The sequence below is a fragment of the Labeo rohita genome, unplaced genomic scaffold (assembly GCF_022985175.1).
Source record: "Labeo rohita strain BAU-BD-2019 unplaced genomic scaffold, IGBB_LRoh.1.0 scaffold_1595, whole genome shotgun sequence".
Lineage (NCBI taxonomy): Eukaryota > Metazoa > Chordata > Actinopteri > Cypriniformes > Cyprinidae > Labeo > Labeo rohita.
In genome coordinates this window covers 1-17,102 of record NW_026127775.1, presented here as the reverse complement: position 1 = coordinate 17,102, position 17,102 = coordinate 1, and the positions used below count along the sequence as shown (strand labels likewise).

General features: G+C 41.5%; 1 protein-coding gene across 1 annotated transcript; it reads left to right on the top strand.

The window, feature by feature from the left end:
- Nucleotides 1-4,459: 4,459 nt before the first annotated feature.
- LOC127158605 (ribonuclease inhibitor-like) lies at nt 4,460-16,533 on the top strand. The gene is made up of 4 exons (XM_051101673.1): nt 4,460-4,464; nt 7,512-7,685; nt 7,897-8,067; nt 16,148-16,533. The coding sequence occupies exons 1-4, from the start codon at nt 4,460-4,462 to the stop codon at nt 16,356-16,358; spliced, it is 561 nt and encodes a 186-aa protein (XP_050957630.1). The 3' UTR covers nt 16,359-16,533.
- Nucleotides 16,534-17,102: the final 569 nt, after the last annotated feature.

Genomic DNA, 17,102 nt, shown 5'->3' with positions numbered 1-17,102 from the left:
GCACTTTAATAATAATAATAAAAAAAAAATAATAATAATAATAATACAAGGAAGGAATAAGTGACAACTTGCCATTGAAGTACAGAAAAAAAAGGTGCCATGACGAAGTTCTTGTTTGACAAAAATAATATAAGTTATTCTCTTAGAACAAGTTCAATAAAACATGTTTTCTATATTTCAACAGGCAGGGGAGAATAGCCAAACCAAAAAGAAACAAACAAAACACAATGTAACATTCATAAAAGCCTACACAATGAAATGCGCGCGTGTGACTGTGGCTATAGTGCCATCTAGTGGTCGCCGATTTTCTTGGGCTCAGCTGCGTGTGGATCGCGAGCTGTGAGTGTGTGGATTGGGCAAGGCTAAAAGGGCGGAACGAAAGTCTCAAAATTCAAATTAATCAAATAGAATCTATTCAGAAGAGTTGTGAATGCAGGCATGTCGTGTGATCCACAAATGAACATTTTAATCGCCACATGCACTGGGCCTTGTTCATTGGTAGTTGTGTGTGTGGGCGTCGTGAAATGCTGTAAACTGCGAAAGTGAAGTCTCAAAATCCAAATGAACTGAACAAGATTGACTCGAGCAAGACGTCAATAAATGCACGTGTCACCTGATCCACAAATGCACGGATTCCTTTTTGCATGAGCAATTTATGATATATTGATGTAGAACAGAACATTTTTATTTGCAAACATGTCTGTATTTGTACAAATCGCTGCACAATCATTTAATCCCGAATTCCACAGACTCAAATTGAAAGGCATTTGTTTGTGGATTGTAAGATACATGCACAAAATTGATCCAGTACATGGATAGTTGTGCGTGCATCTATTAATCGTTTTGAGTCTAATATCATCCCATACAGTACCGGCGCAGAGTACGCAGACTGCGTAGGGCACCAACTCCCAGGGAGGCGAGCTAAGCACACGTAACGCGCCATTCCTGCATTCGCGTCGCGCCCGCGCCCGCGCCCGCGCCCGCCCTCACCTTAAGAAGCCTCATGCGGTTGACTGCAAGCATAATAAGTCGTCCGGCGCCGAGAAAAGAAAACGAAAAATGCAAAGATGACGCCCGTGTATCACTTTCAGGTGCGTTCATAATCCTGAGAAACTTTTCGGCTGTTTACGCTAATAAGGTGTTTTAATGTCAGTAATAATTTTACCACCACCAACGCACCTGCCTTACTAGTTTCCATGACTTAAAATGCATTAACCTATATAAAAACAATGAGCCAATAATGATCGGTTAATTAAAAATAAACATTGTTTCATTAAATAACACTTAAAATACATAATGTGGGCTAATACGAAATAAACAATTTCTGTACATTACATATTATTACAAATGTCTGCAAAGGCCTAATAATTGTTGCTGTTACACTTACAGCACAATCAAATCCTTGTTTAATAGTGACCAAACCTTTAATTCAAATATCCACTTTATCTTGTGATAGAAATGCTACAGTCTCTATCATTTCTTCAACAAAAAACATGTGGACATCACAACCCTTATCAAAATTAGTCATTGTTTTATTGTAGTAAAACTGCTTAATTTTTCTTTTGTGTGTTTTCTGGATGCTTGGGACAATAAAATCAATTGCACAACTGTATTAGGCCTAATAAAATCATAGTCATAGGTAACTGTCTAGATCTACAACTGTAATTTATAAATAACACAATTGTAATTTATTCATTTACTTTTATATTTTATTAAAGTTCTATTTTGACCCTGGATAATGTGTTTTTTTACTTCAATAATGAGGGAGAGGGCACAACAATACAATTCTGCTTAGGGCACCCATTTGGCCAGCAGCGGTCCTTAAAACTGAAGGAAAGTGACAAAAAAGAGGGAAAACTAAACTAAAAACAAACAACTGCTTGATGCCGAATTGCTACTAATTTGAAAGTGAAAGTAAAATGTGCATGGCACTTTTACTGAAGAAAAAGCGGGGAAAAGAAGGGAAAACTCAGACAAACTAAAAACAAACAATTGCTAGACGCTGAATTGCTGCTCATTTGAAAGTGAAAGTAAAACTCGAACTATACTTAGGGAACGTATTGTTGTATTGTTTTCCCTATGATTTTTTTTTTCCCTTAAATTTTCTTTAGTTGGTCTTAAAAAGGTCTTAAAGTCTTAAATTTGCCCTCATAAAACCTGCAGAAACCCTGCATTCACTTAAGCGTTTCGCAGCAGTGCGCTTTGAGTTCCTCTGAAACTCAACTAGATAAGTAAACAGTCTCACTCTTATTTTAGGGCTTTATTGCATTAGTCAGCTTACATTTCTAAAACTATTAAGCATACAGTCATAAACTATGCGCAGGTTGTTCGCGTAACGTTAATTACTAATTACAGCAGCAGCGGCGGCTTATAGTTCATGTTTGTGAAAATACATCACCTAGTGAAACAGTAAAGTGAAGGGGATTACCCTATTTGCCAGAAACCTTTTATGTTTTAATATTATCTTGGGCATTCTCATCTATATTAAGTGTGAATGGGTTGATTTCTGAAGATGCACGCCACAGTGGGATCAGCTGCAGTGGCATTCACAGTCTTTTATAGTTTTAAGTCAAGGCGAACCTGTATTACGGTATTCCTTAAACTTCCTATTGTCATCAGGCTACTTCTTAAACCAGAACAACTTAAATGAGCAAAAGAAATAATATACCCGCTTTATTATACGTGTACTCGTGGCGCATTGCAATCCACTTCAGAAGGGGGCGTTCACTCTTAAAGGGGTCATCAGATGCCCATTTTCCAAGTTGATATGATTCTTTAGGGTCTTAATGAAAAGTCTATAATATACTATTTTTACCTTGCCAAAATGAGCTCTGCAAAAATCATCTCATTCTGGTCGAGGCTGCTTTAAATGCAAATGAGCTCTGCTCACCCCGCCCCTCTCTTCTCTCTGTGGAAAGACGAGCCTGTTTACTTTAGCTGCGTTTAGCCACTAAACTTGCTAACTAGCACATTATTAGGAAAGGCGATTGCAAAGATTCATAAAAAAAACCCCTTATACTCACTTCTGCTGTAAGTGAAGCTGGATCATGAATGATTTGTGCGAACATAGACAGATATATGTAGATCGGGAGGCGCATTCCCTTCACAAACAAACATAATCTACTGTATCATCAGCGGCTCAGATGTCGGGAGTAAATGACGACCACTATGTTCATTATTACATCCAGCAACACAACACCTCAATCACTCAATCTGAGATATTCTTGTCTAACATACATCCCTGCTACGGCATCGAAAGAGGATGGACTGTTACAGCTGATCTCATGTCAATCAACTATTGTGTGAGCGGCCTGTTGGTGTGACGCCACACTGACAGGCATCTGAGAACGGCTCGATTTGTAAAAGGAAATATTATTTTTACAGATTAATTAAAAACCACTGCATGTATTTTTATCATTATAGGGTAGATTTGTACATACACTGCCAACACACATTACTGTTCAAACAACATGCAAAAGTGAACTTGGCATCCGATGACCCCTTTAAAGGGGCCACATTTCTATTTCACTCATTACATAGTGCAGTGTTTATTATGAAAGTCATATTTAGTGGTAGATAATGAATCAGTAATTTGTTTAAAATATAAAGATACTATTACCAATAATAAATTGGTTCAGTTTAGTAGCCCATTTACAAGCATAATAGTAGAGCACTTTAAAACTTGGAATTTTCTTATTTGTTTTTTCAGCTGGGCTCACAGCAATTCTAGTACTTTCATAGAGTGTAGCAGCAGTATCTATAGAAATTCTGATTGCGTTATTAGCAAATTATTAATAGCTGCATGCATAGCAATTAAATGTTTTATTAGTAGAAGCAGTAGGTAAACCATAGTTGAAGTTTCAGTGGCTAAACATGGATGTGATACGTGAACTCTTCAAGTGAATAGGATTTATTGGAATTTTGTTTATTTATAAAGAGACTATAGCAATTCTAAGTACTTTGTGTAGCTGTAGCAGCAGTATGCTTAGCGATTTTTTTTATTTTTATTTTTTATTTTTTATAGCAGAAGCATGCATAGCAGATTCAGATGCAGTGTTAGAAATAATATTAGCAGCAGCATGCTTAGCAAACTAATTATTATTTTGCTAATATAGCAGCAGTAGTTAAAAGTACTTGGTCTGATTAAATTTGAACTCTAAGCAAAATTAGGCATTTTATTACTTGCTTATCCAATAGGGTTTACAACAGATTCTGCAGACTCAGACTTCATTGTGTTTGCTTTTTAATAACGGGCCTTATAGCTATTCTTAGTACTTGTGTATAGCTGTTTAGTTTGTAATGTTGGCTTATTTTAATAGTGGCAGCATGTAGAGCAGTTTCAGATGCAATGTTAAATAACCTTAGCAGTGGCATGATTAGCAAGTTAGATTATCATTGTTTCTAATATAGCAGTGACAGCATATAGTACTTTTAGTTGCATAAAATTCCAGTGAATCGCATGGGGTAAGTAATGTGAAATAGGTATTTTATTACTTTTGCTATTTAACAGGGCTACAGTACTTTTGCAAACTCTTCAAAGTGAAATGGGCATTATTGATTGCATTTTGTTTAATAAAGAGGCTTATAGCAATTCTAAGTACTTTTGTGCAGTTGTGTCAGCAGTATGTTTAGCTATTTATAGTGTTCTTTGTCTGTTTGATTACGTCATTAATTGATCTTTACCATACATCTGCCATATGTACATCAACTTGACATAGTCACCACTAGTAAGCTACTACTAAATATATTGTAAAACTTTAATTTGCTGTAAAGTTGCTTTGCAACGATATGTATTGTGAAAAGCGCTTTACAAATAAATTTGAATTGAATTGAATTAAATATTTAGATCACATTTAGTGAATTTTAAAAGTAGCAGCATGTATAGCAAATTCAGATGTGATGTAACAAATAATATTAGCAGCGTCTGCATAGCAAACCAATTATTATGTTTCCAATTTAGCAGCGGCAGTAGGAAGTACCTTAGTTGGTTGAAATTTGATAAGATAACACATGGATAGTAAGCAGGTGAATAGGCATTTTATTACTTTTGCTTATTTAACAAGGCTTACAGCAGATTTGTGAACTCTCCAAAGTGAAATAAGTATTATTTCATTGCATTGTTTATTTAATAAAGGTGCTATAGCAATTTTAAATTCATATGCAAGGTTGTAGTAAATAATAATTTTATCAGCAGCATGCATAGCAAGTCAAATTGTTATTGCTAATATACTGTATAGCAAATTCATACAACAATAATTTTAAATAACTATTAAAGTGCAGTAGGCATCTTATTACTTTTGATTATTTAAAAGGGTTTACAGCAGATTTCTTGCAGCAGCAGTAGATTATACTTCACAGATTCTGATTAAAATATTGTAACTGCAGCAGCTTGCACAGTAATCATACTACAACATTGTGAATAGCATTAACAGCTCATGTTGGCGTCAACATTAAAAATAGAACTTGCATAGCAGAGCCTTAATTTACAGAGTTTACAGCAGTTTTGTTTTCTTTGTGCAGTAGCCGCAGCCTGCATAGGCATTTAGTCATCGAGAATAATACATTTCTCAGCAGCAGCATTTATAGCATTTCAGGTCACAAATTTTATTTGTTCACAATTAATATAAATAGCAGCAGTATGTATAGTGAAACAATAATATTACAGCATAGTTGCTGCAAAGCAGACACTGCATTAAAATAAAGTATTAAAGGCTTTAAAAAAAAAAAAAAAAAAAAATTGCTCAGGCCACTCGAGCCTGAGCCAGGTGGTTGCTGGGGGTTACTTCATCTATCAGCCTACAGCGTAATTCCTGTTTGTTAAAGACACACATAGTGCATGTTTCAACCTAGGTAAGTTTGAGCTATTGGCTCAGACACACATAGTTATTTAGGTCATTAATTAAATAAACCTAAGGGTACAGCACCCAGGTTCACATTGCTAAGCCACTAGTTAACTTATCTGGGCTTCACTAGCCCAGAAACACATTAACTCAGGTCACTAGTTTAAGCTATCTGGTCAAATGATCAGGTACACACAGCAATAGTCCACTAGCGTTAAGCCATTCGGCAAAGCTGGCCCAGGCTCACATAGATAGCAAACACGCGGTCTCATGGCTCTTTGGAGCAGCAGCAGTACATATGTCTTGGCAATAGATCTGCTTATTCTGGGGTTTTGTCTCTTTATTTTGCCTTTATAAGGATGATTACAAGCATTTTATTGTATAGCAGCAGTATGCTTTCATGCTTACAGCAACATGCATATTTTAGCTGTTTCGTATCTCCTTCCAGCTTTGTTGGGGGGTTATTTTGTATGCTATTGTGCAGCAGCAGTATGTCTTAAATACTCACAGCACCGTATTGCCATATGCTTTGGCAGTAGCAAGTTCCTGTACTTGCTTGCAGCAGCAGCAATAATCTACAACTACAGCAATAACCAGCAGCGTAGCAGATCAGCAAATAATTAACATTGCAGCATTACAGCAAATCTTCCCGAGAGTTGTCAGAAGAAATCTATTCCATAATTTAACCAAGACCAAATACATTAACATTGTCATATACATTACTAGATGGAATCGGAAAATCTTCCACACAGGATATGACAACGTTACCGTGCGTTTGATTTATATTTCTCTTCTAAAGCAGCGGTAGAAACAGCAGCAAGCTGGAATGTGCGACTTTATTCTGTGCTGCCGTCTCCGCTGGTTTCAAAACTCAAAGAGGTGCGTATACTAGCTGTATATTGTCTTTTCCCAATTGATTTGCAGTTCGCAACAACACAAGCTTGTTTCTGCAAAGACGTTTGTTATGTTTTCCACAAAAATGTCTGACGTGTTTACGTTTTACGTGGCATAAAAACGTGAAAAAGCAGAAATCTGATTTGAATAGGATTCCAAACCACATACGAATGTAGCTCGAAACGGATTTGACCAAATCAGATTTCATGTTGTTCGTTGCTGTTCAGACTACCTAAATATGATCGGATTTCAATCGGATTTGCATACAAATCGGATTTGGGCTGACAGTCTGAACGAGGCTTAAGGTTTCTTACTTCATGGTATTGTTTATTTAATACTGACCTGAATAAGATTTTTCACATAAAAGATGTTTACATACAGTCCACAAGAGAAAATAATAGTTCAATTTAAAAAAGGATTCTGTTCAAAAGTTTGCATAAACTTGATTCTTTTTTCAAAATCTTTATTCAGATTTAGTTTAACATCAGAAACGTATATAACACAATTCACAGTTTAACTTCAAAAATATATTTTATTATATTTGTTATTAAAATATTATTTATTATTATTTATAATATTTATTATGTGTATATATTAATAATAAATTAATATAATAAATTGGTGTGTTGGTGTTCATACATTTATAAAACATTGACAAACAGATTGCTTTTTTGAGATGATGGAAAATGTTGATACCCTAATTGTGTAATAAATGCTACTGAAGTATTTTAATGTGTGTGTGTGTGTGTGTGTGTTTTGTTTCTTGCTTTTCTATAGACTTTCAAACTGCAGTATCACTGAAGAAGGTTATAAAGCTCTGGCTTCAGCTCTGAGATCAAACCCTTCACACCTGATAGAGCTGGATCTCACAGGAAATGATCCTGGACAATCAGGAGTGAAGGAGCTCAATGATTTACTACAGGATCCAAACTGTCAACTCAACACACTGAGGTAAAACATGATGAAATAATGTAAAATAAATTATATATAGGTGAACTTTTTCTTTTTATACTTGTATAATATGTTGAACAACCTGTTGCTGCATCAGACTTAAATAAAAAAAAAAAAAACAACTTGTGCTTTTAAATAATAATTTTATATGTTGTCCGTTGTATAAAAGGTGAGAACTGAATTGATTCCTGTTTTATCTTCTCTTCTGCAGGTTTTTGGGTCCTGCTGCAGATGAAGCCTGTCAGTATGTGACTGGAATTGTGGGTAAAAACCCGTTACTCCTGAGAGAACTGAATCTGAGTGAACATGAACTAGGAGACACACGAGTGAATCAGATCGCTGCTCTACTGCAGGATAAACACTGTCAAATCAACACACTGATGTGAGTGTTTGACGTATTAATACTAACATTACTGAGTAGAAACTAGGGATTTAGGAAAAGTAAATTGCTCAGACAGGGCTGATCTAAATCTGATATTGTGTTACTGTTCTGTGTTACTGTTAAGCCTCACAAAAGACATACAAGCACTAAAAGCACAATGTTTTGTGCACAATATTCCAAGTCTTCTGAAGGTATTCGATAGCTTAATGTGAGGTACAGATGAATATTTAAGTCCTTACAATAAAGTTCATGTAAACACTTTTCTCTGCTGCGTCTGTCAGTGATGCAAAATCAAATCCATGTCAGAAGGGGTGGGTTGGAGAAGTTATAAATTTATTCATAAGTTTTTAGAAATGCAAATGAGTAACAGAAGAATCATAACTTGAAACTGAAAAATAAAAATTTAATTTCAATAAGCATGTTCAATCCAATTGTTTCACAAATAAACTGAATAACATCAATTTAATAAATCTATAAACCATAAGTCATTAATCATAAATCATAGAAATCTGAGAAGAATAAGTCTATAAGAGAACTAGGTGCACCCATCAGTCAGAGCGAGAGAGTAAATCTGTGCTCACACTACAGGATTTTTAGCCCGATTTTGCCCTCCCGAGAATCGGAGCAAAAATCTTGTCGAGCACCTCGATCAGTCCCGATGTTCAGCACGGATTATCTGGTAATGTGAGACGTTCACAGACCGAATCTTGCACCTCCTGATCTGCTCTCACACAAATCGGGGCCGCCCCGATCACATCAAACATGTTTGATATTCAGGATTTAAAATCAGGATGATCACGGCTATGATTACGTCAGTACTTTAACAACAGCCAATGCGCGACCGCAAAACAGCTGCTGTACGTCCACTGGATAGTGGAGATGGAGGAAACTGCTTCTTATGTTTTTGTAGTAACACTGTCTGTATAATATGTTGAAAACACACCACAACCGCATGGAGCAAGGAAAGCTCTGGAGTGAAATCGTCAGTTTTCCACATACTGCATGAGTTCATAAAGCTGCTAGCATGCTAGCTAACATTTGTAAACATTATTTGCTGAAATGACGATCTGTTGCGTAAGATCACGTGAGGCGTTTCCTCCTTCATGATAATCTTAATAATTTCTTGTAGTGTGTGATGCGCCACAATTTTAAAATCTTGTAGTTTGTGCATGTTTACGAGGGAAGATCATCTGCAAAGATTCTCCTTGTGTGCGCTGCAACCAAATTTCATAATCATATTTTACACAACCATTAAAAAATTTTAACCAGTTTATTATAGTTTATTATAGACTTTTCATTAAGACCTTAAAAAATCATATCAACTTGTGGAAAATGGGCATCCGATGACCCCTTTAAAAGAAAAGACTCAATAAACTGTCACACAGATATAATACACCACACATCACTATCTCTTCCCTTTGTGATTTGAACTTTTTAATGTAAAGTGTTCTGTGCTGTGACTCCGTGTTGCTTATTCAAGTACATCATTTTGCAAACCAGGTGCAAATACTGTAAACATTTTGTGCTGCACTGTTTGTTTTATCCATCATATGTTGATGCCTTATTTAAAAAAAGGTGTTTTATAGTATATATTTATGTAGAAATATATTGTTTTTCCTAGATGCATTTTATAACCACAATGCAAATAGCAATCTGTAACATTTGACCAGATTTAGTGCTACAGTTTTATTTGTTCCCAATATTTTTTTTTATCCCAAAAAATGTTTAGATTTCTAAAATTATTAATATTGAGCACTGATTTTTTGAGAATAACCTTTTTGCTTTTTTGACAACTATTCACAACTGCTTTTAATTTAAAGTTGTAATGTAAAAAAATGCAAAATGTAAAATGTCTAATTTTGGTGCAGCATATACTGTATATTGTAAAAATTGAACAAGAGCATTTTAAGTATCAGTGATCGGTATCTGCCTCAAATGTCCTGATCAGTGCAGCACTAAAGCAAATGAACTGCCTTTTCAAAATTGTTTGAATGTCTTCACTTCATGAAATACTTTTTTTCCCTAAAAAAAAAAATAAAACGTGCAAAGTATAATATTTTTTATAAGCAGACTGTCTTTGTTGTTGACTTGTAATTGTTTAGTCTACAGTATGTTTGAACATTGATCTGTGAGACTAAAGTGATTTATGACAATAGTAGACAGTAACAATTTAATTTGTTAACATTAGTTCCCCTTCAGTCGTTTCACTACGTTACATATGGGAACTCGCTTGAGTGACCAATTACCTCTGAGCTTTACAGAAAAGGCCAATGAAATTGGCGAGTGGAGTTTGCACGCAACGCCACTCCCCCGTACATACGGGTATATGAGATGGCGGCATGCATCCACTCATTCAGGTTTTTGCTTCAGAGCCTGGCCTCACGAGCTTTCATTCATAAAAAGAAAAATACTACTACGAGAGAACGCAGCTCTACGCTGTCGCTGTTATGGCTGCTAACGGTCGGAAAGAAGTTATGCTGAACCGCTGCCGCTGTCATCACCAGCTGATCCTGTGAGCCAGCTAGACCAGCATTCTTGCTTTCCAGCGAGTTGATACTGAGTGCACGGTTGTGCCGTGGTCCTCCCTGGGCAAACCGGGATTCTAAAAGAGCAAATTTCTCTCACACCGCTGTCGAGAGTATTCCCTCGGGATGTTTTCCCGGCCGTGTGTCTCTGGGTAGTGGTGACTTTCTCACTTCTCTGTTACGAACACGATCGCTGGCTCGTGTGTTGCCGCAAGCGCATGCTGAGCCGGCTTTTGTGGATGGTTTGCTTTCATTACGAGCGCATGAACCGTGACTGCGAGAGATCCCCCCGCTCGTTCGCGAGCCGGCAGCCTTCGTCCTCTTCTCGGCGGTGCGGCGAGCCGTACGGCTTCGCGGCCATTTGACGAGAGGCCTTGGGCGATTTCGCGATGTTTTCAGGACTCTCCGCCGGGCGACCCCCCCGCGGACTTCCGGATCGTCACGCAGTCTCGTAGAGGTATCAAAGATGCTCCCTCATTGGCAGGCGTTCCTTTGATGCTCCAGAGGAGGACAGAATGTTTATCACAACATCAGAGGGGGGGGGCGATCGGCTGTTGAAGCTGACGTTCCTGCTGAGCGGCACCCACGGCTGCCGCTCCGCTGGGGGCGAACGCTGAACAGTCGGCCATGTTTCTCCGGCCTGCCTGGGAATTTGGGTTGGACATGTTAAGGCATCTTCTCCCATTTTTGCTTAGGCTGGATGATTGTTTTTTTAGGGGTCGAACGCTGCACTGCTGCGTCCCCCCTGAGACCTTTTTTCTCGGAGACACATGAGGAGCTATCTAGGATGTGGCAGCCCCTCACACGGCTCGCTTTCGTCCTTGCTACTCACTCCTCATTACCCTCATTCACGGCCAAACGGTTACGTGGATGCTTCTCTTGTTGAGTGTGCGGTTGCGGTGCATTCGTGCTCGCAACTCGCTGCCACCTGATGGAGTCATCCACGTTTCTCGCCCGTAGCCTGTAGGCTGTCAAGGCTTGCAGTGCTGCGGTTTTGGCCGCCATCAGCTGTGCCATGGTTATCCTGCAGACTCACCATACCGAGGCACCATAGCTGCACGAGGGTAGTGTTGACCAAGGTAGATGCAGGAGCTGCGCTTGGCTGATATCGCCCCCTGGGCGACGGAGGCCACAGCGCGGTCCCTTGGTCAGGTGATGTCCACCTCGGTGGGTCCAGAGCCCCATTTTGGCTGAGTCTGGGATCCTCAGATGGCTGACGTCGACAAAGTACGCTTTCTTGATGCACCCGTCTCCCAGGCCGGCCTTTCCGGTGACACTGCCGGGGACTGTATCAGCAGTTCTTGGCACCACGAAGCAGATGGAGGCTGTTTAACAAAAAAAAAAGAATCTCGCCCCGGCGTAAGACCACAGTGGGCAGCCGGGTGCTCAGCCTTAGCCTGCTCATCACCCAAGGCACCCTCCTGCGGCCTTCCAGCTCCGCCCCTGCTGCCTCCAGAAGAAAATACAGGCAGCCCCTCCGCCGTCGAGCTAATCGCAGTGGTGTGGCACCGCCGCTGCTCAGGGTCCTTCAGAACTCGAAGCAAGCTACGAGATAGCCTCCCTGACTCGGGCAGCCAGGAACGGTGGAGATTGCTCTTAGGGGTCGACGACATGTACGCCCCACTCCCGGTGGTGGGCCGGGAGCTTCTGTGTGCTCAGCCGCCGCCGACCTATGGGTCAGTGGTACCCACCCTCTCACAAAAGAGCAATTTTCTCTGTTTCTAGGTTTCCAGGCCATGTCTGTTCCTGAGTGACGCTGCTGCTTCCTCGGACTCGGAGCCTGAATTCGCCAACGCAGGAACCGGAAAAAGGTGACTTTTCTCCAGGACGTTCATCCTTCTGGGTTAAGTCCCCCTCTTCCTCTTTTCCCCTTTTTCTTCTGGACTGCCCCACTGTGGTCACGTCGGTTAATGCTCTGTCGATCCCACTTGCACGCAGGCTAAGCGCGTCTTTTAGCTTCTGGCCCGTCTCGTTGGTTGATCCAGGCGGTACGACTCGGCTATGCGAGTTAAAAAAAAAAAAAAAAAACACTCGCAAGGCGTCTGCCCACACTCAGGACGTTCTTTTACCTTAAAGGCTGACAATGTATTCTTGTCCTGTGTGCAGAGATTGTCGTTCTCCTGGCGAAAGACACAATCAAGCCTTCCCTCCAGCCGAGATGAAGTTCTGGTGGGTTGAACCGATCCTACGTTGAGTTCTGAACGGCCCCCTTTAGGCTGCCGTTCATGACTTCGTCAGGATTGGTTTGCAGTCCTTGACCCGAAGGTCGCGTACTTCCATGTCTCGATTTTACCTTGACTCAAACCCTTTCTACGGTTTGCCTTCAAGGGTCGAGCGGATTAGTACAAGGCCCTTGGTGCTCCAGCACCTCAGCCATCTGGGCCTTCGGGTCAACCGAGAGAAGAGCAAACTCTCCCCAGGGCAGAGGATCTCTTTTCTCGGCATGGAGCTGGACTCGGTCAACATGACAGCCTGCCTCACCAACAAGTGCACGCAGTCAGTGCTCAACTGTCTGAAACTATTCAGGCACAAGACAGCGACCTCAAAACTTTTCAGAGGCTCCTGGGGCATATGGCAGCTGCAGCCGCAGTAACGCTGCTTAGCCTGCTTCATATGAGACCGTTTCAGCGCTGGCTACACGATCGAGTCCCGAGATGGGCATGGCACCGTGGCACACTCCGGATTGGCGTTTTCCCGCAGTGTCGCCGCCTATTCAGCCCGTGGTCAGACCCTGCCTTCCTACGGGCCGGAGTCCCCTTAGGACAAGTCTCCAGGCATGTTGTGGTCCACACAGATGCCTCCACCATGGGTTGGGGTGCTGTATGCAGTGGGCAAGCAGCCTCGGGCTCCTGGACAGGACCTCGACTGCTTTGGCACATCAACTGCCTGGAGTTGCTAGCAGTGCTTCTCGCGCTGCGTCGCTTTCTTCTGATGCTCCGCCACAAGTACGTGCTTGTCCGCACAGAAAACACTGCGACTGTAGCGTATGGGAGATATAGGAGAATATAGGAGAATGGCGACTCCACCCCCAGACAGTCCAGCTAATTTGGAGTCGATTCATTGAGGCCCAGATAGATCTGTTTGCCTCCCCAGAATCCTCCCATTGCCAGCTCTACTACTCCCTCACCGAGGCTCCCCTCGGCAGGGACACACTGGCACACAGCTGGCCTCCGGGGCCCAAGTACGCCTTTCCACCAGTAAGCCTCCTTGCACAGACCCTGTGCAAGTTCAGGGAGGACGGGGAGCAGGTTCTGCTGGTTGCGCCGTACTGGCTCACCCGAACCTGGTTTGTCGACCTCACGCTCCTCGCGACAGCCCCTCCCTGGAAGATCCCCTTGAGGAAGGACCTTCTTTCTCAGGGGATTGGCACTATCTGGCACCCGCATCCCGATCTATGGAACCTGCATGTGTGGCTTCTGGACGGGACACGGTAGACCTCGCCGGCCTTCCAAACAGGCCGTGATAGAAACTATCACTCAGTCTAGAGCCCCCTCCACGAGGCAGGCCTATGCTCTGAGGTGGAGTCTCTTCGTTGACTGGTGTGCCTCCCGTGGGGAGGACCCACAGAGATGCCCGATTGCAGTGGTGCTTTCCTTTCTGCAAGAGAAGTTGGAGCGTAGGCTGTCCCCTTCAACTCTCAGAGTGTATGTCGCGGCCATCGCGGCATACCACGATGCAGTCAACTGGTCGTGAGGTTCCTCAGAGGTGCGCGTAGGGTTAACCCCCCTAGACCGCACCTCATACCCTCTTGGGATCTCTCCGTCGCCCTTCGAGGCCTGCGGGGACCTCCCTTCGAGCCGCTGGTTTCAGTCGAGCTTAAGTTCCTGTCGCTTAAGACAGTGCTTGGCCGATTGGGGGGTAGATGCCATCTCCCTGGCCTATGAAAGCCAGGGGGAGCTGTGCCTCCTAGGAGTTCGAGCTCACTCCACTCGGAGTGTTGCCTCCTCCTATGCGCTGGCGCACGGCGCCTCGCTAGTAGACATCTGCAGAGCTGCGGGCTGGGCGACACCTAACACCTTCACGAGATTCTATAATCTCCGCGTCGAGCCCATGTCCTCCCGTGTGTTAAGGTAAACATCAGGTAACCTGCGGGAGGCCGGCAGGTGTCGGCTTGCTGCGCCATTCCCACGGGATCCGTGCACTATTTTTCCAGTATGTCCCCTCCGGTGAACCTGGGTCCTCCATGCCCCGCAGTCAGGACTAGATGCGGAGTAGTCCGCGACTGTGCTCCGACTGGGTCTCCTTCGCCCAGAAGGTTGTGGCAAAATGTCTCAGTATTTTTCCACAGTCAGCCAGAAGACTGTGTTTTCCCTCATATATCTATAGCTATATATCTATATATCTTTATTCCACATGCCTAAACCACATGTGCTCCGCCCCCCAACCCATGCTTCAGTACAACTGGCACCCCTGTGGGGCCCCTAAATATTGGCCCCCAGGGCATTGGGAAGGTTACGTATTGACTCCACTTTCTGACACGTCCGCCTGTCAGCACTTGGTGTCTTGCATAACGCAGCCTCAGGGTTGTGGCCTTCTCCATGGGTCTGTTCCCATATGTAACGTCGTAGTGAAACGACTGAAGGAGAACGTCTAGGTTAAGTACGTAACCCTCGTTTCCTGAAGGAGAGAACGGAGACGTTACATCTCCTGCCACAATCCTAGGCTGCGCTGATGCCGGGCTGCGGCTCGGCTCCTCAGCAAAAACCTGAATGAGTGGATGCACGCCGCCATCTCATATAACCGTATGTACGGGGGAGTGGCTTTGCGTGCAAACTCCACTCGCCAATTTCATTGGCCTTTTCTATAAAGCTCAGAGGTGATTGGTCACTCAAGCGAGTTCCCATATGTAACGTCTCCGTTCCCTCCTTCAGGGAACGAGGGTTACGTACGTAACCTAGACGTTATTAAATATATCTAATGTCATTGCTAATATATGTTCATGTCAGTTCACAGTGTATTAACTAATTAACAGAGAACTTTTTAATTTTAAACTGTATTAGTAAACATTGAAACTTGCATTAAGGTTATTAAATGCTGTACTAGTTATTCATCATCAGTTCATGTTAACTAATGTAATTAATGTTATCAAGTGAAATCTTCTATAAATAATAAATATAAATAAACTTGAATAAATAATTCACATCTTATTGCAGGGGTCACCAAACTTGATCCTGGAGGGCCGGTGTCCTGCAGAGTTTAGCTCCAACTTGCCTCAACACACCTGCCTGGAAGATTCAAGTAAACCTACAGTAAGACCTTGGTGTGTTTGATTACGGTTTGTAGCAAAACTCTGAAGGACACCGGCCCTCCAGGACTGAGTGTGGTGACCCCTGTCTTAATGAGTAATTTAGCTGATTTTCAACCTTTGCATACTTTTGTAACTTTTGTGTGGTTTGTAGTATGTTTAAATGAACTATGTGTAGTCTTTCTTCATGTTACCTGCACACAGATATCACTGTTTATTTGTCAGCAAACATCTGCTGGAAGATGCAAAACACATTAGTAAGTTCATCATCATAGGTCTGATTCATTGTCTTTTCTCTTTCTGTTTTCAGTCTGTGTGATTGCAGTATTACAGAGAAACAGTGTCTCATCCTGACTTCAGCTCTGAAATCAAACCCATCACACCTGAGAGAACTGAACCTGAGCAGGAATCGACTAACAAACACAGGAGTGAATCACTTATGTGACGTACTGAAGGATTCACACTGTAAACTGGAGAGATTGAGGTCAGTAACATTCACATACAAGAATCAAAATGATTAAAATCACTTCAACAGTTTAAACCAAAACACTTTATAGTATCTAACGATGTCTACAGAAGCTTCTTAAACGAGCTCATCCAGTAAGTAAAACTGTTAAAGTGTGGAATAAAGAGTCTTCAACATGTTTTACACTAAACAATACTTTTGGATTGAACTATTTTTAGAGATTACCACAAAAAAAATGCAGTTTTATAAGAGAAGTCCCTGACTTTTTGCAACAGGTGGGATTCAGTTTATGACACTTCTCATTCATTCCTATGGTATCCGTAAATGGCGATTGAGTGTCGCACAATTCTGACTGAAATTCAGTGACGTTAGTGCTGTAATGTGATTGGTTATTAAAGGACACATGATCCAAGTTAGTCGTTACGCTTTCTCCAGTAGTAACTAATACAGACCCTCTCATCTCCCTATACTAAGAAAATCTCTGACAAGGGGTAATTAGGAACACAGGTGTATAGAATAAAGCAATCAAACTAAACAAGAACAGGAAAATGACCAAATAAGGAAACTCAGGAACAACGGGGGTAAAACAAAAAAAAAAAACAGGTCCAAAAGTCTGACACTTGAACACTGAGTCTGTTATTTGATTTGATTTGATTATTTATTTATTTATTTATTTATTTATTTTTTTTTGTATTTGTTATTCTAAAAAATACATCATGCAGTCTGATGCGTACCAAAAAAAAAAAAAAAAAAAAAAAAAAAAAAAAAAAAAAAAAAACATGCTTTTGTTGTTGTCCTC